The following is a 25464-nucleotide window of genomic DNA, read 5'->3' as shown; positions in this document are numbered from 1 at the left end:
TGAAGAATATTCATACTGTTTTTCATAATAGCTGTACTGATTTGCACTCCCAGCAGCAGTGTACAAGGGCTCATTTTTCTCCGTATCATTGCTAACACTTGTTAACTCTTGCCTATTTGATAATAGCCTTCCTAAGAAGTATGAGGTGATAGCTTATGGTGGGTTTGATTAGCTTTCCTCTGATGATTAGTGATCTTGAGCACCTAATTATATACCTGTTGGTCATTTTTATGTCTTATTTGGAAAATGTTCAGGTCCTTTGCCCATTTTTATTGAGATTATTTGGGGTGTTTTGCTATAGAGTTGTAGGAGTTTTTGTATATTTTGGGTATTAACCACTTATGAAATATATGGTTTGCAGATACATATTTCTATCTTATAAACTGCATTTTCATTTAATTTATTGTTTCGTTTGCTGTGCAGGAGCTTTGCCACCCCCCGCCCATCCTCCCACCCTCTATCCCCCACCCCCCACCCCCTAGACGGAGTCTCACTCTGTCGCCCAGGCTAGAGTGCAGTGGCACAATCTCAGCTCACTGCAACCCGTGCCTTCCTAATTCAAGTGATTCTCCTGCCTCATCCCCTCAGTAGCTCGGATTACAGGTGTGAACTACCACTCCCAGCTCATTTTTATTTTTAGTAGAGTTGGGGGTCTCACCATGTTGGCCAGGCAGGTCTCAAACTCCTGACCTCAAGTGCTCTGCCTGTCTTGGCCTCCCAAAGTGCTGGGGTTACAGGCATGAGCCACCACGACTGGCCAAACTTCTTAGTTGGACATAGTCCTACTTTTTAGTTTGAGGTAGTCCCACCATTTGTTGCATGGGCTTTTGGTGTCATATCCAAAAAAAATCAATCATTGCCAAGATCAATGTAATGGAGCTTTTTTCCCTATTTTCTAGAGTTTTATAGTTTTAGATCATATATTTAAGTCTTTAATCCATTTTGAGTTTATCTTTGCATATAGTATGAGATAAGGGTCCAGTTTCATATTCTTTTGAATGTGACTGTGCAGTTTTCCTGACAGGATTTATTGATGAGCCCGTCCTTTCCTCATTGTATATTCTTGGTGCCCTTGTCAAAGGCTAGTTATATATGTGCATGTTTCTGAGCTCTCTTGTGTTTGATTGGTCTCTGTATGTTTTTATGCCAGTATTATACTGTTAGAATGCTGTACCTTTATAATATAGTTTGAAATCAGAAAGTTTAATGTCTCTAGCTTGTTCTTTCTCATCACTGCTTTGGCTCTTTGGAGTTTTTTTGTGGTTGTATAAAAGTTTTTTTTTTTTTTTGAGAGACAGAGTTTCACTCTTGTTACCCAGGCTGGAGTGCAATGGCGCGATCTCGGCTCACCACAACCTCCGCCTCCTGGGTTCAGGCAATTCTACTGCCTCAGCCTCCTGAGTAGCTGGGACTACAGGCACGCGCCACCGTGCCCAGCTAATTTTTGTATTTTTAGTGGAGATGGGGTTTCACCATGTTGACCAGGATGGTCTTGATTGACCTCGTGATCCACCCGCTTCGGCCTCCCAAAGTGCTGGGATTACAGGCGTGAGCCACCGCGCCCGGCTCTGTGTTTTTATGCCAGTATTATACTGTTAGAATGCTGTACCTTTATAATATAGTTTGAAATCAGAAAGTATAATGCCTCTAGCTTGTTCTTTCTCAACACTGCTTTGGTTCTTTGGAGTTTTTTGTGGTTGTATAAATGTTTCAGGGTTTTTTTTTATCTGTGAAAAATAGCATTGGAGTTTTGATATAGGGATTGTGCTGAATTTGTAGATTACTTTTGGTAGTATGGACATTTTAATAATTTAAAATATTCTTATAATTCATGAACATGAGATAGCTTTCCATTCCTTTGTATGTTCTCCAATTTTTTTGTCTTTCTTTTCTCTTTTTTTCTTTCTTTTTTTTCCTTTCTTTCTCCCTCCCTCCCTCCTTCCCTTCCTTCCTTCCTTTCTTTCCTTTCTTCTTTCTTCTTTCTTGCTTTCAACCAGCCTCACACTGTTACCCATGCTGGAGTGATGGCATGCAGTGGGGCGATCATACCTCACTGCAGATTTGAACTCCTGGGCTCAAGCAACCCTCCTGCCTCAGGCTCCCAGGTAGCTAAGACTACAGGTATGCACCACCATACCTGGCTAATATCTTTTCTTTATAGAGACAGACTCTCACTATGTTGCCCAGGCTGGTCTTAAACTCCTGACCTCAAGCAATCCTCCCACCTCAGCCTCCCAAAGCACTAGGATTACAGGCATGAGCCACTGTGCCTGGCCAGAATGCCATAGTTTCTTAGCTCACGTTCTCTGGGACATGAGGTATTGAGACTGAGATTTGCCTGCAGGGTTTTAATTGGGACACTCATAATCACACCTGATAAAGACTGAAGACAGTGTATTTAGGAAACGTTATCCGGCAGTGTAGAGTTGACCCTTGAACAATGTGGGTGTTAGGGGTGATGAGCCACATAGTCAAAAATCCAGGTATAGCTTTTAGATTTTACTCCTTCAAAACTTAACTGCTAATAGCCTACTGTTAACCTGAGCCTTACTGTTAATAGTCTATTAACACAAATTTTATATGTTATATGTATTATATACTGTATTGTTAAAGTAAGCTATATAAAAGAAAATATTAAGAAAATTATGACCATAATTGCCTGGTAACTAACACCCATAATCCCAGCATTTTGAGAGGCGAAAGTAGGAGGATCACTTGGAGGCCAGGAGTTTGAGATCAGACTGGTCAACACAATGAGACACTGTCTGTACAAAAAAAAAAAAAAAGCCAGACATGATAGTGCACACCCATAGCCCTAGCTCCTTAAGAGGCTGAGGCAAGAGGATTGTTTTGCCTGAGCCAAGGATTTTGAAGCTGTGGTCAGTTGCTATTGCACTGCACATAAGCCTCGATGGTAGAGTGAGACCTTGTGTCTTAAAGGAAAAGAAAAGAAAGAAGGAAAATCATAAAGAAGAGAAAATATCTTTGCTGTTCACTAAATGGAAATGGATCATCAGATGTCTTCATTGTGATCATCTTCACATTGAGTAGACTGAGTAGGAAGAGGAAGAGAGGCTGGTCTTGCTGTCTCAGGGGCAGAAGATGTGGAAGAGATGGAGAAGAGAGAAGGAGAGGGAGGAGTCGGGGGCATACTCAGTGTAACTTTATGGAAATACATCATAATTTGTGTCTGACATTTTTGCTATTTCATTTCCCTAAAAATGTTTCTATGTGGCACCAATCCTTTTCCTGTTTGCCTTAGTTTTAGTGTCCAGATCATAGAAGAGCACTGAAATTACTATCCTGAATAATCAAAACTCTTCTTCCAGATTGTCTTATGTCAGTTTGTTTTCTGGTTTTTTATGTCTTCTTCCTCTTCTGGTGCTGATGCTAAAGCACTCATGTTCATCAGGTTGTCTTCTATTAATTCCTCTAATACAGTGTCTGTTAGCTCTTGAATTTCTCCAAGACCCATATCTTGAATCCCTCCACCCCCACCTCTTTTTCATGTCATATCCCAATCTTTTTCATGATTTTCTTGATTGTCTTTGTTGTAAATCCTGTGAAGTCTTGCAAAACATCTGGACACAGTTTTCTCCAGCAGAAATGTATTGTTTTGAGCTTGATGGCTTTAACAGCTTTTTTCTTTTTTTATATACTTCAAGTTCTGGGATACATGTGCAGAATGTACAGGTTTGTTACATAGGTATACACGTGCCATGGTGGTTTGCTGCCATCAACCTGTCATTTACATTAGGTATTTCTCCTAATGCTTTCCCTCCCCTAGCCCTCTACCTGCCAACAACTTTTTTTTATAGCAACGATGGAGTCTTCAATGATGTAATCCTTGCTTACTTTTATCATATGCTCTGTATTGTGGTTTTATTTATTTTATTTTATTTCATTAATTTATTTTATTTTATTTTATTTTATTTTTTGAGATGGAGTCTCACCCTGTCGCCCAGGCTGCAGTGCAGTGGTATACTCTCCACTCACTGTAACCACAGCCTCTTGGGTCAAATGATTCTCTTGCCTCAGCCTCCCAAGTAGCTGGGATTCCAGGCACCTGCCACCACGCCCGGCGAATTTTTGTATTTTTAGTAGAGACAGGGTTTTACAGTGTTGGCCAGGCTAGTCTCGAACTCCTACCTCAAGTGATCTGCCCGCCTCGCGTTGGCCTCTCAAAGTGCTGGTATTACAGGCGTGAGCCACTGCTCCAGGACACTCTGTTGTGATTTTAAACTTCCATAGCATTAACAATTCTTTCCATAGCATAATGAGCCTTCAAGGTCCTTATGTCCTCCAGATTAGGAACTTTGTATTTTGCCACCTTCTGAGTTGAGCTCATGGGGTTGTGGGTGGCCAGGGGCATTGTCCAATATCAAATAACTTTAATAAAAGGCAATCCCTTACTGACAGAGTACTTCTTGACTTCAGGAACAGAACATCAGTGGAAATCTAGAAAAATTATTCTCATTATGCAGGACTTCTTGTTGTACAGCCAAAAGACTGGCAGCTGGTGTTTATCTTTTTTATTCAAGGCCCAGGAGTTAGCTTTATTGATAAGGGCAGTCCTGATCATTAACCTGACTGCATTTGCATAAAACAGTAGAATTTGCCTATCTTACTTTCTTTCTGTAAGTCCTGGCCCTTCACTTCTTTATTAATAAATTGTATTGTGGTTTTTTTGGGGGCGGTGGGGGGAATAGGGCAGTTTTGTTTGCATTAAAAACCTGTCCAGGCAGATGTCCTTTTTCCGCAATGATTTTGTTTGTTTTTTGATTTTTTACTCCACTGGGAGATAAATTTTTTTTTTTTTTTTTGAGACAGGGTCTCACTCTGTCATCTAGGCTGGATTGCAGTGGTGTAACCTCGGCTCGCTGTAATGTCCGCCTTCCAGGCTGAAGGGATCCTCTCACCTCAGCCTCCAAAGTAACTGAAACTATAGGCACACACTGCCATGCCCAGCTAATTTTTCTGTACTTTTAGTAGAGTCAGAGTTTTGCCATGTTGCCCAGTCTGGTTTGGAACTCCTGTCCTCCAGTGGCCTGCCCACCTTGGCCTTCCACGAACAATCATGCCTGGCTCATTAATGATTTTCTTCAAGGGTTTGGGACCCCATCTACTGCCTCTTGGTTGGAGTTATCTTGACATTTTTTAAGCCAAACTTCTCAAATTATCACTCATGTTTTGCTGGCATCAAATTATCCAGCTTAAAAATAAATAAATAAATAAATAAATAAATAAATAATAAAATAAAAACAAATTCTCCAGCTTTAGATCCTTTACCTTCCTTTTGCTTTGTCATAAAATAACTGCCCTTTTTCTCAAATCATATTAAGAGTCTACAAGTATGCTTTCATTATAGTGATTTTGCACCTGTATAAAAGCTGCATTTTCAATATGAGATAAAGAAGATATTTAGCAAAAATTGCATTGTTTTAGTGCCTACTGGTGTAGCTGCAGTGACGGCCTCATGAATTTTCTCTTTTACAGTGGTCCTTACACCAGATTCATTTATCTTGAAATGGCGGGCAGCTGCAGTTGCACATCTCAATCCATGGTATGTATCAAGCAATTGAACATGTTCTTGTAATGTCATGACCTTTTTCTACTTCTTGAGAGCACTTCCAGCATCACTAGTGGCACTTCAGATGGGTCCCGGGTTGTTACTCAGAGTTTATGGTATTGCACGAAACACAGTGAAAAATGTGCCGGAACACAGAGATCAGTTTTTACTGCCATCTGCAGTGTACTAGAGAGATGGACTGTTCACATGGAGATGATTAACATCACAGGGCACGTTAGCAGATACTTGAGCTCACCACAATAGCAATGGGAGGTGGCTATGAAATTATTACAGTAGTTCAATATGTACTACAGTTAATTTTATGCAATTGTGATTGAATACTGCATCTTTACATTTTTACATTTATTTTGACTATGGATGGCACCATACACAGTCTAAAGGTGTTTGTATAAGTTTGGTAAATTTTAACTTAGAATAGATTTGTGTATATTTGATGGTAGTAAATCAAATAGACTAATATACTAATATCTACGTATATTTTATGCATTCCTGGCATGCCTTTTTCTTAATTAGGGTATGTGGTTCATCTGCAAGTTTTTTTTAAATTGTTGCAAATCTTCAAAATATTTTTCAAGATGTTTATTGAAGAAAATTCTTCTATAAATGGACCCGCACAATCCAAACTCATGTTGTTTTAGAATCAACTGAAGTGAGAAGCAAGGCCTAAGCTGAGCCCACAGGGATGGTGGGCAGCTGGAAAATTGGTTCATTGGTCCTCAGGGCATGGATCCCAGAGCTGTACCACCATAAGCACTCTTCATGGTATTTTCTGTGAGGTCTTTTAGGAGTGCAAGAATCATCATGCAACTCACAGAAGTATTATCTGGAAAATCTCAGAGATCATTTAAGGGGTTACCTTTGTTTTTTGGAGTATTTTGAGCTGCAAGTTAAGATGGTTATAGATTTGTTTTGGAATATTCAAATGTCAATATGGAGAGTTTCCTTGGAAGATGTTGGTTGGGGTCTCACTGGGGCATGTGCATCACTGGAGTCATCTGTTTCAATAGATGGTGGTGCCAGTGTTTGGGGGTGAGGTCCTTATGGATGGAATAGTGTGTCTTGGGTCATTGAGTTCTCCAGTGTCTTTATATGCATTCGTTCAGCATGAGTTTATGAGTTGTTGGAGCATGTGGGATTTCGTAGCAGGATATGGGGAACACCATGGAGTATCTGGGAAGGGTGTGGTACCCCATGGACATCTGTAAGCCAGTCTTAGTTTAGGAGGGGAACATTAGGGCCTCGGACTCTAGTGAAAGAAGGCTTTCACTAGGGAAGGTCTTCTGTGATGGGTCTGTGGCACGGTGGTGACTTAGGGAAGAATTTTCAAAGCATGGTTGTGGCACAGAAAGGAATGTGTTGTTTCCAAGCATTAAACAACATATACTTGACTTTCAGATTTGACTTTTAAAGAATTAATTATATTGACTGAGAGAGAAACCCAGAAGAGGAAAAAAAAAAGAAAAGGAGTCAGGGATGGCTCTTACTCAGGTAAAGTGATATTCTCGGTGGATTGTTCTGTCTCTTTCCTTTTTGAAATGCAGGGCATTGGAGTTGCAAATCTTCTCTGAGTCTGAAGCATCCTGCCTGACACGTTTGCTCACACTCACCCATGCCTTCTTTCAGACCCTCTTTTCTGCACTTGATTCCTGATCTCACGGTGACCCAGTAACATGAGCTTGGGAAGAGGCTCCCCTGGGCATGGTTCTGGGAAATGCTCACACCCAAACATGGATGGAGAGGGGGTCTGGGTCCTGTGATGTCAGTGTTTGGGCAGGAGAGATTGTTTAGGGGCAATATCCGAATGCACTGTTAGCTCTCAGTAAACCGGGAGTAGAGAAGCTGTATGTGGAAGTCACACGTTAATGCATCTGCTAATGTGCACAGATAACCTCATATATTCTTGAAAGGATGCCTTTAAGCGGAGATCTTTTCTCCTTGACTTTATACCACATTTGAAGCTGTAATGAATGAGTCAACTCTTTCTAACTCCACAATCTTAATAACTGGAAATGGAATGAAAAACTAGGTAGGGACATCAGTGATAGAGAGGGTGTTTTTTTCCATCATTGAATTTAAAATATGAAATCAACCTGAACGTCAGATTAATTTAGCCATTCTCTGCATATCCATCCCACACAGAATGCAGTGTTCCTGCAGGGGCTCTTACCAGCAGTTGTTTTGTAAAACAGTTACAATTTTGCTCAGAGCCAAACTTTTTTGAGAAGATGGAGCCAAATTCTCTCATTCCACCAATTATTATTAAATATTATATTTCTTTTATTTTAAACATCACATGATACATATAGTTGTTTTGTGGTAAAAGTCCAAGCAGAGATGCAATTTAGGCATTAAGAAGGTGATACAACATGAGGATGATAGGGAATAACATTTTATCATATGTGAAATGTATACTAAATGAGATTTTAGCTGTTTTTGCCATAAAAGCAAAAAAAAAAAGTTAACTGTGAGATATGGATATGTTAATTTGTTAAACTTTAGTGAGTTTTTTACTGTCTATGCCTTACTATGTTGTATACCTTAAATATACACTATTAAATTTATAAGCAAACAAGTGAAAAACAGGGCATCAAGATACATTTCAGTTTTATACAAAAAAAATTTATAACCTAAAAAAAGGACAGTAAGGCCATATTTTAAAACTTTACAGAATATGAAATAGCTTCTAGAACGCAGTAAAAGAAAATTGAGCATAAAGTGAGAATTATTTTATTTTGATTTCCACAAAATAATGAAACATCCTCACAGTCCAAGGCATTGGAAAATGGAAATATAAAGAACTTTTATTTTTTCTAGATCCTCAAAGAGAAAAAAGAACATAGTAGTTTTTTTTTTTTTGAGACGGAGTCTCACTCTGTCACCAGGCTGGAGTGCAGTAGCCTGATCTCAGCTCACTACAACCTCCGCCTCCCAGGTTAAGCAATTCTCCTGCCTCAGCCTCCCGAGTAGCTGGAACTACAGGTGCACACCACCACGCCCAGCTAATTTTTATATTTTAGTAGAGACGGGGTTTCACCATGTTGGCTAGGATGGTCTTAATCTCTTGACCTCATGATCCACCTGCCTCGGCCTCCCAAAGTGCTGGGATTACAGGTGTGAGCCACCATGCCCGGCCAAGTACTTTTTTTTATTTAAAGAGTGGGAAATGTCATGTGTCATTGGTGGGAGGGGGCACCCTTCAACTTGGGGGAGTGGGGAATCTAGCCAGATTCATCAAAATAGGAAATGTACCATCCTAGAAGAGGTGATCACTCTTTATCCGGAGGAACCCAGGTTCCTTTTCCTGTGACATCCTCCACCATGCCTCACATTTCATTGAAGAGCTACTATTGTGAGTTCTGTGACAAGAGTCAGTGAGAGGTGTCAAGATACATTTACACGTCATTAGATTTTAGAAAACAATTCTTCATTGAATGTTCTGCTGCGATATTTTATTTTGCAAGTTTTTGAAATGTACATGTTTTTGTGTTAATAAACACGAATAGCTTGTTTTGCATCCTCTTTGGAGCAATTTCTAAATGAAGACATATGGAACTTTTATAATTTTTCACTTTTACAAAGAATATCACCGTGGCTGCCTCTGTGCATGCTGTCTTTACCACAAGTGTCTGAGGCTTCCTTCACAGGCAGTTCAAAGAATGATTGCTTCTTTTAGGATAGTATACCGCAAAAGCAAAAATAAATATTTTTTTAAATCTTTTTTTGGAAGGCCTGGCTCACAGTATGATTATAAAATACAATGTTTCTTTAAAATCTCATGTTTCGGGCCGGGCGCGGTGGCTCAAGCCTGTAATCCCAGCACTTTGGGAGGCCGAGGCGGGTGGATCACGAGGTCGAGAGATCGAGACCATCCTGGTCAACATTGTGAAACCCCGTCTCTATTAATACAAAAAAATTAGCTGGGCACGGTGGCGCGTGCCTGTAATCCCAGCTGCTCAGGAGGCTGAGGCAGGAGAATTGCCTGAACCCAGGAGGCGGAGGTTGCGGTGAGCCGAGATCGCGCCATTGCACTCCAGCCTGGGTAACAAGAGCGAGACTCCGTCTCAAAAAAAAAAAAAAAAAAAAAAAAAAAAAAAAATCTCATGTTTCTTGCTTATATTTTCTTTGCATGAGTCTTTTAATTTGAATTTTTGTGTACATCTTTTTATAGATTATATTTGATTGCTTTTAAAGTTTCAGATTATAAATATCTAAATAGGTTAATATGAAGATTGGCAAAGCCCTCCATTTTCTTTCCAAACTTTTGTTCATTCCTTTTTTATATAACAGTCACATTTTATTAAATTCTGACATATTTTATGTTTGAATGGCTATGAATTTTTACAGTTACAGGTCTTTAAGTCACCACATCTTCCCGTAAGAATTGATTTTGTCAGTTAGTGATCATATCTTTATTATGTCTTTCAGTAAAGTTTGTTTGTTTGCTTACAGTTCAGTAATGTTAGGTGCATTTACATATTTACATTAGTTATTGGACTTTCAGAATGCCTATGTTCTTGGTGCTTGATAGTTTCCTCATGAGCCCCTTAGGTGCTCTTTATTTTCTTTATTTTTTATAGTTTTTGTTTTCTTCCCTGTCAAAATCCCCTTTAAGTTCACTGATTCCTTCTTCTGCATAATTAAGTCTGCTGTTGAACTCATCTAGTGAATTTTTCAACTCAGTAACCGTATTTTTAGGTCGAATTTTTTTCTTTCTGTTTTGTTTTCAGGCAGGGTTTCACTCTTGCCCAGGGTGGAGTGCAGTGGCATGATCTTGGCTCTCTGCATCCTCTGCCTCCTGGATTCAAATGAACCTCCCACCTCAACCTCCTGAGTAGCTGAGACTACAGGTGTACACCATCACACCTGCCTAATTTGGTTGGTTGCAAAACTCCTGGGCTTGAGTGATTCTTCCACCTCGGCCTCCCGAGTGCTGGAATTACAGGTGTGAGCCATGGTGCCCAGCCTCAGAACTTCTTTTTGATTCTTTAAAGTTTCTATCTCTGTTGATATTCTTCTTTGCATGTATAGTTCATACAGTTTTCCTGATTTCATGAACTTGTCTGTGTGTGTGCTGTCTTTTAACTCATTGAGCATTCTTGTGGCTGCTATTTCAAATTCTTTGGTAATTCACATAGAGTCAGTCCTCTGTAGTCAGGGCTTATGCAGCCACGGGTGGAACCAACTGTGAACTACAAATAGCCAGAAAAGAATGGATGGTGTCATCTGTGTTGAACATGTGTAGTCCTTTTTTTACTTGTCATTATTTCCTAAACAATGCAGTATAACAACTACTTACATAGCATTTACATTGTATTAGCTAGTATAAGTAATGTAGAGATGATTTAAATCATATGGGAAGATATAGGTAGGTTGTATGCAAACACTATGCCTTTTTATATAAAAGACTTCAGTATCTGTAGGAAAAGATGGCCAGGGGCAAACTATGGTACAGTACAATAAAAGCAGAGATCAAGCAGTAACAGGAGGCCTATAGTAAAGACCATCTAATGGTGATGTAGCAGGAGCGGAGGGGAGCAAACCTCTTGAACACCGAACTGAGGAAGAAGTGGCTTTTATTCAGCTGGGAGTTGTGGGGGTGCTACAGCCTCATTCATCAAGCTCCCTGAGCAGCTTCTCTCCCCTTTTATAGGCTTACACTGCTAAAGGGGAAACTGAGGTGGAACTATGTCATTGTCCATTTGCTGGAGTCTGACCTTACAATCTTTTGGCTTTATTGATTTGCTAATTCATATGCAGTGTGAGCGGGAACCAGGAGGGGAGGGGGGCTTACAGAGACAAGACAAAAGCAACAAGCTGTTTGTTAGCAGAGGTGTTTCCAGGAGGGGGCGTGGTCCGTAGAGATGTGGGGGCGTGAACCAGTGCAGGGCTCCGGCCAGCAGAGATAACATTGATTTGCAGCTCTTTTTAGGTTAACAGATAGCAGAGATGCTGGGAACTAAAGAGGGAGTCATTTTCCCAGCTCTTTAGTATTTAATTTTTTTTTCCTTCTTCACCCTCCTTCCCATCTGGAAGGTAGGGCAGAAGAGGTGAAATTGAAGGAGGTGAGGGGGTCTCCCCTCTCACCAAGACCCCACAACTGTAGACTCACCGATATGTGATCTCAGCTTGGAAGAGCTGTAGGCACTTTACCACAGTGCGTAAGAACTTCCATGTGAGGTGATCCCAACAAAACTACTGGGGCAGGAATTCGCAAGATGCTAGGGACCCAACCTCTTCTCCAGAATGTCTAGAAGGTGGGACATGGAGTCAAAGGAGATTATTGTCAAGCCTTATTATTTAATGTGTGTGCTCTATTGGGTTTCAGACTTACATGGGAACAGGTACCTCTTCCTTCCTGTTTCTCCCTTTTGGAATTGAAATATCTAACCTGTGTCTGCCCTACTATTGTATTTTGGAAGCACATAACTCATTTGATTTCACAGGTTCACAGCTGGAGAGGAGTTTACCTCCAGATGAAACACAGCTTTGAGTCTCACCCATATCTGATTTCAGTTATAGTTAGATGCAGCTCTGGACTGTAGACTTTTGAATTGGTAGTAGAAAATGTTAAGGCTTTGGGAGTCATTGGGATGGAATATATTTCGTACATGAGAAGTACATGAATTTTGGCAGACAAGGGTAGAATTCCATGGTCTGAGTGTTTTTCTCTCCTCCACAATTTATGTTCAGACTTAATCCCCAATGCCCAATCTCCAAGAATTATGAGGTGTGGCCTTCAGGAGGAGGTTAGATCATGAGGGTTCTTCCTTTGTCAGTGGGATATGGTGTTATTTTCACTGAGATATCAAAAGGCTTATTCTAGGGAGTTCACTGCTTTTTGCCCCTTCTGTCCCTTCTGCCATGTGGGGACACTGCGTTCCTTATCTCCAGAGGATGCAGCAACAAGACACCATCTTGGAAGCAGGGAATATCCCTCAGCAGACATCAGTCCCGCTGACACCTTGATCTTGGATTTCTCAGCCAGTGGAATCATGAGAAATACATTTCTGTTCATAAATTAGTCTGCCTTATTTTGTTATAGCTGCACAGAAAGACTAGGACATACTCTAACTGTTATGTAACTGTTGGATTCTGTTGATTCAGCTCTAATTTTCAGACGTCTAGGTTCAGGTGCTTGCTCTGCTGGTTGCAGGTTGTTGACCTGGGCGAGTTTCTTAGCGTGTCTGTGACATAACTGTCTTCTAGTAAGATGGGAAGAAATCTTTCTGTCATTGGTTATTATGTTGTCATTTGAATTAGAACATGTAAAGCATTTGGAGTAATGCCCAGCACATGAGAAATGTTCCAAAACTTTAGACGTTGCTGTTGCTCTTGTCATCACAGTTCTTAGTTTCTGACCTTTCTTTAGAGCCACTAAGAGCATTGTCATTTCTGATGACACCACTTGTATTCTAGCTCATCCAGACACCTCATTTGGTGTATCAAATATAATATCTAATACTTGCATAGGGATAACCATGTGTTTATTTCTTATTTTGTCAACAAAAATGAGAAATGTGCACTGATTTAGAGAAAATTCTAATCTCCCATTGAATTTTATAAAAACTAAAATTAGGGACGTATAATTATCTCACAGTTGCTTTTCATGAATATGTCAAAACACATAATCAAATTGATGTGACCTTCTCTTCTCATTTTATGTAAAGATAAGAGCTCACTCATTGTTCATCATTGAAATGTGTTTTTCATTTCAGGGATCTTTGACATTCAAGGATGTGGCCATAGAGTTCTCTCAGGAGGAGTGGAAATGCCTGGACCCTGTTCAGAAAGCTTTGTACAGGGACGTGATGTTGGAGAACTACAGGAACCTGGGATTCCTGGGTGAGGATAATTTTCCTCCGGAAGTTAGGATCTTCCCTTGTGCATTTTTGTACTTTCCTTATTATAGGAGGTCCTACGTTATTTGACAGAGATTGAAGCCTTGTTTATTCACAAATAAAAAGCTTCATAATGCTATATCTGGCCTTTAACTGTCCCATTTCTATGGATATTCTGCTTCCTTCTTTGTACATAAGTGGTGGTTCCAGAACTGATGTACATATAAAACCTTATAGCAGAGTTAATACAGCAAATTCCCTGTTCCTGTTTTCTATCCCTGTGCTTTTTTTTTTTGAGACACAGTCTCAGTCTGTCATCCAGGCTGGAGTGCGGTGGTATGATCTCAGCACACTGCAACCTTAGCTTCTTGGGATCAAGCCATCCTCTTACCTCAGCCTCCCAAGTAGCTGGAACTATGGGTGTGCACCACCATGCCCAAGTAGAGACAGAGTTTCACTATGTTGCCCAGGCTGATCTTGAACTCCTGGGCTCAAGCAGTCCTCCCACCTTGGCTTCCTAAAGTGCTGAGATTACAGGTATGAGCTCGTATGCTTGGCCCATCCCTGTGTTTTTGATATATCATTTCTTGGGAGAGAGCTAGATTTCTGCATCTTATAGTGTTCCTTAAGCATTCAGAGGGAGGCAATCAATAGATGAGTTTGTGAAACATTTTGTAGATTCAACTGCAATGTTTTCTCTTCAACCTAAACGTTAGGCTGGGTTCTGGAAAAACCATGGGACATCTTCTTTCTTTTTTTATAAGCAGGACTCTGTCTTCCTGACCTGAATATTATCTCCATGTTGGAGCAGGGAAAAGAGCCCTGGACTGTGGTGAGCCAAGTGAAAATAACAAGGAACCCAAATTGGGGGGAACGCATGAAAGGCGTGATCACAGGTAAGAGCTCAGATGGGCACAATGGAAGCAGCACCGTGAAATTGTTTGTGTAAAACTGCAAGTGGGAGAGTTCTGTAAGGAAACAAATTTGGTTTTCTATGAGCTCTGAAATTTTTCTTCTTTCCTGTTTATCACTTTGCTCCCCAGACATGTGTAAGTTTATCCTTTCACTCTCCAGTGGTGCTGCCGCTCAGACAGAGCAAAGGACAAGACTATTATGATGGATCACAGTGTCATCTGTATTCTGTGAACTCTGATGCTTTGGCTCTGTGGCATGGGAAGGACCTTTTCAAAGGAGTCTCTTTCCTGTGTGGCCTCTCCTCCTGTTCTTGATTCCATCTGATGCTCAGTTCTCTGATTCGTGTACATTAGAGCTGAGGGCTCCATAGTCCTGATACCTGGAGCTTTTCTGGTTCCACCCCATTTCCTATACATGAAAGTGCTGGTCCGGAAATGGGGAAACACTGGTTACCCTTTCTTTGAAGCTGGGATCCTGAAACTGCATGGGACTGTCTTCAGCTCTGTCTGCCTGTCAGGTCCCTCAGCCATTTGTTCAGTTCTTCTTTGAACAGTATTCTTGGGTTTGTGACAGGGGAGTCAGTTGGGTCTCCTGAGATTGTTACATAGAAAAACCGTAAAGACAGTTGACACAAAGGTCCTCTCTTTATTCTTAATCCTACACAGGGAGCATATCTCTGTCTTCAGACTCTCAGGCTGGGATCTGTGGACAGAGCAGAGTATCATTTTGAGATTCCCTCCTAATACAACTCCTGTGTTTTTCTCTGTCTTGTTTATGCCTTGGCTCTTCCTAATTTTATATTCTCTTTTATGTTTGTGTGAATTTTTGCCTCTGAGACTTGCTTTGGATAAACAGATTTCTAGGGTCTGGCATTTTATCCTTTGTTCTGCTATGATAACCCATCTTGGGGTTATGAATATCCTGTGGACTGTCTCAAGGAGTGGGTTGACTGCGTAAGAGAAAACCCTTGAAGGAGAGCACTTTGAGTGATAAGTTTTAACATCATCTTGCTATATACAGTAGTGACTGTTAAAGCCAGAGTAGAATGGTCAGTATGTATCATGATACTCAGATAGAGAGCATCACAAGAGCCTGGTTTTTCAAATGTGTCTTTCAAGGGTACTGTGGCAATGTTGATCTCATATACTAATGGTCCTCATTTTTGAGGTAGCGGTGAATGGCGTAGGAATTTCTCCCAGGGATAACACTGTCCAAGTTCACAGCTTCATGTCTGCAGGGCGGTTGCCTGAACCACTGCTCATGCCACACTTTTGTTCCCCAGTATTTTCCGTTTACAGTGAGTGTGACTTTGATCTTATCGAGGAAGCTAATGAAGTTGAATGAAGCTTACATTTTTTAAGTCCACAAAATTTGTTTTAAGCAAACATTGCTTTCATCTTGTGCATTTTCATGTATTATAAGTGTGCTTTGTTTTTATTTATTTAATGATAAGTTCCATATTTTTGAGGATACTCAGTTTTCTTTGTTTTATGTTTCTATGTGTGGTAGTGTTGTGTTGGGGAATGCATATTGTTTTATGTATTTTACTAGATTTCCTTCTTTTTTTTTTTTTTGAGACGGAGTTTTGCTTTTGTTACCCAGACTGGAGTGCAATGGCGCGTCTCGGCTCACCACAACCTCCGCCTCCTGGGTTCAAGCAATTCTCCTGCCTCAGCCTCCCGACTAGCTGGGACTACAGGCGCGTGCCACCGTGCCCAGCTAATTTTTGTATTTTTAGTAGAGACGGGGTTTCACCATGTTGACCAGGATGGTCTCGATCTCTTGACCTCGTGATCCACCCGCCTCGGCCTCCCAAAGTGCTGGGATTATAGGCGTGAGCCACCGTGCCCAGCCTAGATTTCCTTCTTTAGTACAGATGGTACAGCTCAACAGCATTTCCCTAAAACTTACACAAACAACATGATATTGTGTTAAGACAGTTTCAGTTAATTCCTTTTGCTTCTGTTTCACCTGACTTAGTTCCTATTAAACTATATATTTGTCAATTAAATTGATTGCAGTTTTTAAATTGGAAAGTTTTAATATCTCAAACATAATTTTTAATTGTTACTATCTTAATTGTGGAAATACCATTTAATAGATTGATCATTCTTTGTTATGTAAGATATATTACTTTTCTGTAGTATGTTTTGGTTTCCTAAATGTAACTTGCTGGATTTTCTTTAAATTGCACCATTTTTTCCTTTCTTGGAACAATTGCTGTATTATGATAACTATTCGCCTATCTACATTCATGTCCATCATGTTATACTGAATCATTATTCAAAATATATTTTACATTTAGCCCATTTCTTACACTCCAAGGACTTCTCTACTATTTATAAAACCATTATGTTTTTTCATGATGGTCAAGCAATGAGGAATAAATTATCTTAAAAAAACTTATATTGGGCCAGGAGTGGTGACTCATGCCTGTAATCCCAGCACTTTGGGAGGCTGAGGTGGGCAGATCATTTTGAAGTCTGAGGTCAGGAGTTCGAGACCAGCCTGACCAACATGGTGAATCCCTGTTTCTACTAAAAATACAAAAAAATTAGCCTGGTGTGGTGGCACATGCATGTAATCTCAGCTACTTGGGAGGCTGAGGAAAGAGAATGGCTTGAACCCAGGAGGTTGAGGTTGCAGTAAGCCGAGATTGCACCACTGTACTTCAGCCTAGGCGACAGAACAAGACTCCATCTCTTAAAAAAAGTAAAAAAAAAAAAATTACTTTGTCCAGAAAAGTTTTTTTCTAGGTTTTCTTCTAGGATTTTTGTAGCTTGAGGTCTTACATGTAAGTCTTTATTCATCTTGAATTAATTTTTGTGTATGATGAGAGACAGGAGTGCAGTTTCATTCTTCTGTATATGGCTAGTCAGTTTTTCTAGCACCTTTTATTGAATAGAATGTCTTTTCCCAATTGTTTTTGTTGAGTTTATCAAAGATTAGTTGGTTGTAGGTATATGGCTGTATTTTTGTGTTCCTATTCTGTTCCATTGGATAGCTTCTATTTTAATGTTAGCATTTGTATCTATACATTTTCTATTTTAGAACTGTTTTTTCTACATTCATAAGTTTTGATATGTTCTATTTTCATTTTTTTTTGTTTTGAGATTTTTAAAAAATTTCCCTTGTGATTTCTAATTTGACATATTGGCTGTTTCACAGCATGGGTTTTGTTGTTGTTGTTGTTTTTGTTTGTTTTCTTTTTTTTTTTTTGAAATGGAGTTTTGCTCTCGTTGCCCAGGCTAGAGTTCAGTGAGGTGATCTTGGCTCACTTCAACCTCCACCTCTTGGGTTCAAGCAATTCTCCTGCCTCAGCCTCTCAAGTAGCTGGGATTACAGGTGCCTGCCACCATGCCCAGCTAATTTTTTGTATTTAATAGAGACAAGATTTTACCATGTTGACCAGGTTGGTCTTGATCTCCTGACCTCAGATGACCCACCTACCTCTGCTGCCCAAATTGCCGGGATTACAGGCATGAGCCACCATGCCCAGCCTAAGATTGTGTTGTTTCCACATATTTGTTGATAATCTAATTTTCTTCAGCTATTGATCTCTAGTTTTATTTTTTTATTATGGGATAAGTTATGCTTTACAATTTTAGTGTTTAAATAGTTTTAAAACTTTTTCTTTTCAAATATTTCTTTTGAAGAATGTTTCATATGAAGTTCTGAAAAACTGGTGCTGTTTTTGAGTGATGTGTTGTGCATATATAGATTGGGTCCAATTTGATGTATAGTTTAGGTTCTGTAGTTCCTTATATTTCTTCAATCTGATCGTCCTATTTTTAAGTAAAAGTGGGCCATTGACATCTCTTATTAATACTGTGGAAGTATTTCTCTAGTTATGTTAATTTTGCTTTACATTTTAAGGATCTCTAATATTAGGCACATATTATTATATCCTCCTAGTGAATTACCTCTTTAATCATTGTATTGCTCTTCTTTGTCTCTTGTACCGGTTTTGACATAAAGTCTATTTCAACTGATATCATCTTAGCCTCCATTCTGTTACCATTTATAGGAGATATCTTTTTTCATACCTTCAATTCAGCGTATGTGTGTCCTTTGAATTAAAATGAGTCTTTTCTGGATAGCATGTAGCTGAAGCCAGTTTTAAAAATTCACTCAGCCAGTCTCTGTCTTCTGATTGTGGAGTATAAACCACTTACATTTAATATAATTACTGATAGAAAAGGACTTATATTGCCATTTTTTAAGTGTTTTCTGTATCTCTTTTAGATTTTTGTTGTTCTTTTTCGTACTGCCTTCATTTTTATTTAGTTGATTTTTTTTCCCAAAATAGTTTTATTTCCATTGTGTGTGTCTTCTATACATTCTTTGTGGTTACCACTGCAATTACAGAAAACACTTTAGCTTTATAACATCCTATTTTAAACTAATAATAGCTTAACTTCAGTTACATACAAAAATGACTTTTTTACAGATCTGCTTCCATGTTGTGTTTTTGATATCCCAGATTACGTTCATCATATATATGTGTGTGTGTGTGTGTGTGTGTGTGTGTGTGTGTTTTCAGTATAAAATAATGTTTACCAGTAGCAGTTATTTTAAAACCCCATGTTCATTACATTTTGTAGGTATCTCTCCTAAATGTGTGATCAAGGAATTATCACCAATACAGAACAGTAACACAAGAGAAAAATTCCAAATGATGATGTTGGAAGGACATGAAAGGTGTGACACTGAAAATTTTTACTTCAGGGAAATCCAGAAAAATCTACAGGACCTTGACTTTCAACGGAAAGATGGTGAAATAAATTATAAAGAAGTGCCGATGACCCGTAAAAACGACCTTACTGGTAAAAGACTTCAACATAGTCAAGGGGATGTAGAAAACAAGCATACTGAAAATCAGCTTATATTAAGCTTTCAGTCACATCTGGCTGAACTGCAGAAATTTCAAACTGCAGGGAAAATTTATGAATGTAATCAAATTGAGAGGACAGTTAATAATGGTTTTTTAGTTTCACCACTTCAAATGATTTTTCCTAGTATCCAAACCAACACTTCTAGAAAATTTGGGAATGATTTTTTGCAACTTTCATTACCTGCACAAGATGAGAAAACACATATTAGGGGAAAACCTTACATAGGTAATGAGTGTGGCAAAGCCTTTAGAGTGTCTTCAAGTCTTATTAATCATCAGATTACTACAGAGAAACCTTACAGATGCAATGAGTCTGGCAAAGCCTTTAATCGGGGCTCTCTATTAACTGTACATCAGGTAGTCCGTTCAAAAGGGAAACCGTATCAATGTGATGTGTGTGGCAAGATCTTCAGACAAAATTCAGATCTTGTAAATCACCAGAGATGTCACACCGGCGACAAACCCTACATATGTAATCAATGTGGCAAGTCCTTTAGTAAAAGTTCCCACCTTGCAGTTCATCAGAGAATTCATACTGGAGAGAAACCTTATAAATGTAATCAATGTGGGAAGTGCTTTAGTCAAAGTTCCTCTCTTGCAACTCATCAGACAGTTCATACTGGAGACAAACCCTACAAATGTAATGAGTGTGGCAAAACCTTTAAACGGAACTCAAGCCTCACTACACATCATATAATCCATGCAGAAAAGAAACCATATACATGTGACATATGTGGCAAGGTCTTTTATCAAAGTTCACAACTTGTAAGGCACCAGATAATTCATACTGGAGAGACACCTTACAAATGTAACGAATGTGGCAAGGTCTTCTTTCAACGTTCACGTCTTGCAGGGCATCGGAGAGTTCATACTGGAGAGAAACCTTACAAATGCAATGAATGTGGCAAGGTCTTCAGTCAACATTCACATCTTGCAGTGCATCAGAGAATTCATACTGGAGAGAAACCTTACAAATGTAATGAATGTGGCAAAGCCTTTAATTGGGGCTCATTACTCACTATACATCAGAGAATTCATACAGGAGAGAAACCTTACAAATGTAATGTGTGTGGCAAGGTCTTTAATTATGGTGGATACCTTTCAGTTCATATGAGATGTCATACTGGAGAGAAACCTCTCCGTTGTAATAAATGTGGCATGGTCTTCACTTACTATTCATGCCTAGCACGTCATCAGAGAATGCATACCGGAGAGAAACCGTACAAATGTAATGTATGTGGCAAGGTCTTCATTGACAGTGGAAACCTTTCAATTCATAGGCGAAGTCATACTGGAGAGAAACCTTTCCAGTGTAATGAATGTGGCAAGGTCTTCAGTTACTACTCATGCCTAGCACGTCATCGGAAAATTCATACTGGAGAGAAACCTTACAAATGTAATGATTGTGGCAAAGCCTATACTCAGCGTTCAAGCCTCACTAAACATCTGGTAATTCATACTGGAGAGAAACCTTACCATTGTAATGAGTTTGGCGAGGCTTTTATCCAAAGTTCAAAACTTGCAAGATATCACAGAAATCCTGCTGGGGAGAAACCACACAGATGTAGTGAATGTGGTAGAACTTTTAGTCATAAAACAAGTTTGGTGTACCATCAGAGAAGACATACTGGAGAGATGCCATATAAATGTATTGAATGTGGGAAAGTCTTTAATTCCACTACAACCCTTGCAAGGCATCGGAGAATTCATACTGGAGAGAAACCTTACAAATGTAATGAATGTGGCAGAGTCTTCCGTTATCGCTCAGGCCTAGCACGTCATTGGAGTATTCATACTGGAGAGAAACCTTACAAATGTAATGAGTGTGGCAAAGCCTTTAGAGTGCGCTCAATTCTGCTTAATCATCAGATGATGCATACTGGAGAGAAACCTTATAAATGTAATGAATGTGGTAAAGCTTTTATCGAAAAGTCAAACTTGGTTTACCATCAGAGAAATCATACTGGAGAGAAGCCATACAAATGTATTGAATGTGGCAAGGCATTTGGGCGGCGGTCTTGCCTCACTAAACACCAACGACTTCATTCTGGTGACAAACCTTATAAATGTAATGAGTGTAGCAAATCTTACATTAGTCGCTCAGGCCTCACCAAACATCAGATAAAACATACTGGAGAGAAGCTTATAACTAAACTGAATGTGGAAAGACCTTTAGACATTGTCCTAACTTCTGGGATCACCAAATAATTTATACTTACTGATATAGCTTGTATATTTGTCCCTTCCCTCTGAAATCCCTAACCTTAATCTCCAGTATTGGAGGAGCCTAGTGGGAGGTGATTGGATCATGGGGTGGATTTCTCAAGAAAGGTTTAGTACCATCCCCTTAGTGCTGTCCTTGTGATAGTGAGTTCTCATGAGGTCTGGATGTTGAAAAGTGAATGTCAGGGTCAGGTGCCATGGCTCATGCCTATAATCCCAGCACTTTAGGAGGCCAAGGTGGGTGGATCACTTGAGGTTAGGAGTTCGAGAGAGAGCAGCCTGGCCAACATGGTGAAACCTGTCTCTGCCAAAAATTACACAAAATTAGCAGGGCTTTGTGGCGGGCACTTGTACTACCAGCTACTCGAGAGGCTGAGTCAGGAGAATCACCTGAACCCTCAAGGCAGAGGTTGCAGTGAGCCGAGATTGCGCCACTGCACTCCAGCCTGGGTGACAGAGTGAGACTTCGCTTTACACACACACACACACACACACACACACACACACACACACGAATGGCACCTCCCTAGTTTGTTCTCCTGGCCATGTGACATGCCCACTCCCCCTTCACCTTCCACCATCATTTTAACCTTCCTGAGGCTTCCCCAGAGAGTAACCAGATGCCAGCACCATGTTTCTGTAAAGCCTGCAAAATTGTGAGCCAATTAAACCTCTTTATACATTACCCAGCCTCAGGTATTTCTTTCTAGCAATGCAATTATGAGTTGATACATTTACACATGCAGTGAATATAGCTAAGTTTTAAGCAACTGTTCACGAGGCATAAGAATATAAATCCTGGAGAGACATCACAGAAGTATAATATGTGTGGTAAGAATACTACTTAAAGGTCAAAACTTGCGAATCTCTAAGTAACTTGAAGTGCAGATATGCTTTACAAATGAAATGAGTGCGGCAAAAGCTTTACCAGAGTTCAATCACTACTTGACATGAGAGTTTATACTGGAAAGAAATCATTTAAATGTATGTGCTAGAGGCTTCCCCCAGGTATCTGAACTCACTAGACATCAGAATATACATCTTTGACAGGAACCACACGAATGGAATGTGCGTGCTAAGGCTTCTTACCTGAACGTCAAAACAGAAACATCAGAGTATTCATACAGGACACGGCCTTACAAATGTAACAAATGTGGTAAGCCTTTTTAAAAAAAAATCAAATGGGCCATGTGTCGTGGCTTACACCTGAGCACTTTGGGAGGCCCAGGCGGGTGGATCACCAGAGTTCAGGAGTTTGAGACCAGCCTGGCCAACATGGTGAGACCCCCATCTCTACTAAAAAGACAAAAATTAGCCAGACATGGTGGGCGCCTGTAATCCCAGCTACTTGGGAGGCTGAGGCAGAAGAATTGCTTGAACCCAGGAGGTGGGGGTTGCAGTGAGCCTCCACCTGGGTGACAAGATCAAGACTCTGCCTCAAAAAAATAAAAAATCAAATGTTCATGTTTTTGGAATTTGAGATAATTTATGCGGGAGAAAAGCCAAATGAGTGTGCTTAACATGGAAGGACATTTAGTCAGTAGTGTGTCTTCAGGCTTTACCTGAAGAGAGTAAAGGTTTATTCATACTGGAGAGAAACCTTGGAAATGTAATCAATATGGTAAAATGTTAAACCATTTCTCAACAGATTCCACATTAGGTAAATCATGCTACGGATACTAAGTCTGCCTCTGCATCCAGGATTGACATGGAATGGCAAATACTGTAACTACAAGACATAAAGTATGAAGTCTATTGCCTTTCCTACACATCTTTCATTATGGTCTCTGGGAATAAATCAGTAAGATGATGGGGCCTACTTCATTAGGTGTGGCTTCTTCATATCCATGTTTTCTGGAAGATCAAGGCCACTGTCCTGTGTGAGTTAAGCAGCATGGGGTATGGTGGAGAATAATGTAAATTTACAATGTAAGTCACTGAGCTTGTTGTGTTCAATCAGGGTGTCCTTTTACAAATAGAGTGTTGCTTTGGGATATGGGAAACAGTTGCCTGATAACTGACCAAGAAACAGCAGGAAGGACATTGATAGATTCATATTCAGGATTTTCATGGAAGGTGAGTGATAGGTTGCTAGAGACGATTGTATGAGAGAAATAATGCAGGATAATGGTGGTCATCTCTATTGAATGATAGATGTTATATGTCAAGGATTAATCAGAATGTAATCTTATTCTTGGAAATAGAAGAGAGCAGGTATCAGGAGAGTTTAATCAAAAGAACCAGAATAGCATGTTCATAAGTGGGATTCACATTTAACTGTTTATATTTTACTGCTGAAAATATATTCAGAATGTATCAGAAGTCTCATGTTTTAATTAATAAAATACTATCATTTTTGTTCATAACTCAGTCATGTTCCTTTTACCAACACAGTTTCATTCCACCTTAGTAAGGAACTAACAGCCACTGCACCGTTATGCTTTCATGGTTGAAATAATGTGTAACAGTTTTTTTTTTATGGTAGAATCAACAACAGATTTTTGCAAATAACAGTAGTCCCCCTTACCCATAGGATACCTTCCAAGACTCCCCTGGTGGATGCCTGACACTCTGTAGTACTGAAGCATATATATACAGTTTCAGTAAAGTTTTGATGTGTGACAGCAAAGCTAGCAATAATATCTTTTTATTCAGTCTTTCATGTGCAGATTTCTTTGTTTTGATCACGTCAAAGGAGATTTCAGTGCTATCATGTAGAGATTTCTTACGATAAATCTTAGCAGCTTCAGCATATGATTTTTTTCTTATACAGCAAGAAATTCCAGTTAAAGGAGGTACTTCAGAGCTTTCTTGCTTTTTCTTCTTTTTCTTTCCCCTCTCTTCCTTACTTCCTTTCCTCCCTCTCCTCCCCTCTCTCTTTTCTATTATTTTTTTAAGGGGTTTTTGCCATGTCACCCAGGCTGGGGTGCAGTGGTTATTCACAGGTGAGATCTCTGTACTACAGCCTCAGTAAGCAGTCTTCCTGCCTTAGCCTCCTGAGTAATTAGGATTACAGATGTGGACCACCATGCCTAGCTAATTGATTTTTAAATTTACATTAAAGATGGGGTTTTGCCATGTTACCCAAGCTGGGCTCAAACTCCTGGCCTCAATAAATCCTCCTACCTCAGCCTCCTAAGTAGCTGGGACTACAGTTGCATACCATTGTGCATAGCTTACACCTTCTCTGTGACATCTAAGTTGCAAGCATCACTACTTTTGTGCTTTGGGACCATTAATTAAGTAAAATGAGTTACTTGAATACAAGCACTGCAATACTGTTAATCGGCTGAGATGACTGCTAAGTGACTAACAAATGGGTAGCATATTTAGTGTGTATACACTATATAAAGGGATGATTTATGTCCTGGGTAGAACAATGAGATTTTATCACATTTATGAGAAGAGTGCACAATTTAAAACATGAATTATTTATTATGGGAATATATCATTTAATGTTTTTGGACCACAGCTGCTGTGTGTAATTGAAACCATGGAAAGTGAAACTGTAGATAAGGCGGGATGACTGTACCAGTGTGTTGGGGGAGGGGGAGCCAGCTGGTTTATAGTTTGTGATTCTGAAATCGCAGCTTTGCAAAAAAGAAACTGCAATTTATCAACTCACCAGTATTCACAACGACAGTGCATGCTTGGTGAGCTCAGAATATTTCTGAAAACCTTTGTTCCCATTGCCAATTCCTGGAAACAGTTATGGGTTTCTAAAGAACATCACCACAAATACATTCTGAAGTGTTTTCTAATTCAATTTTCAATTTTGATTATTTTTGATTTCTAATTCTATTTTCTGATTCATTTGTTTCTAAAATTTATTTTTTAGAGCAATTTTAGGTTCCCAGCAAAATTTAGTAGTACAGAGATTTTCTGTATAGCTCCTTCTCCGTTATCAACATTCCCCACCAAAGTGGGAGTTACATTATCACCCAACATCCATAGTTTATATTTAGTTCACACATGTACATTGTGTGGATTTAGACAAGTGTTAT

At 39.6% G+C, this 25464-nt stretch overlaps 2 protein-coding genes across 4 annotated transcripts in view; one reads left to right on the top strand and one right to left on the bottom strand.

The window, feature by feature from the left end:
* LOC105723807 (zinc finger protein 577) overlaps nucleotides 1-25464 on the bottom strand; it is a 330132-nt gene that overhangs the window by 118204 nt on the left and 186464 nt on the right. The gene's annotated exons all lie outside the window — the stretch shown is intronic.
* ZNF841 (zinc finger protein 841) lies at nucleotides 5476-22145 on the top strand. Of its 3 annotated transcripts, XM_064380962.1 has the most exons (5): nucleotides 5476-5563; nucleotides 6986-7078; nucleotides 13306-13432; nucleotides 14193-14324; nucleotides 18948-22145. In XM_064380962.1, the coding sequence occupies exons 2-5, from the start codon at nucleotides 7064-7066 to the stop codon at nucleotides 21443-21445; spliced, it is 2772 nt and encodes a 923-aa protein (XP_064237032.1). In that variant the 5' UTR covers nucleotides 5476-5563; nucleotides 6986-7063; the 3' UTR covers nucleotides 21446-22145. The 3 variants fall into 3 exon arrangements, with proteins under 3 accessions (XP_064237032.1, XP_021524252.2, XP_021524253.2); XM_021668577.2 differs by lacking the exon at nucleotides 6986-7078 and having other exon boundaries at nucleotides 5484-5563; XM_021668578.2 differs by lacking the exon at nucleotides 6986-7078 and having other exon boundaries at nucleotides 5485-5563; nucleotides 14196-14324.

The sequence above is a fragment of the Aotus nancymaae genome, unplaced genomic scaffold (genome assembly GCF_030222135.1).
Source record: "Aotus nancymaae isolate 86718 unplaced genomic scaffold, 86718_ANA_hifiasm-v0.15.2.pri h1tg000028l, whole genome shotgun sequence".
Taxonomy (NCBI): domain Eukaryota; kingdom Metazoa; phylum Chordata; class Mammalia; order Primates; family Aotidae; genus Aotus; species Aotus nancymaae.
The sequence above is the reverse complement of the archived record's forward strand: the minus strand, read 5'-3'. Positions and strand labels throughout refer to the sequence as shown.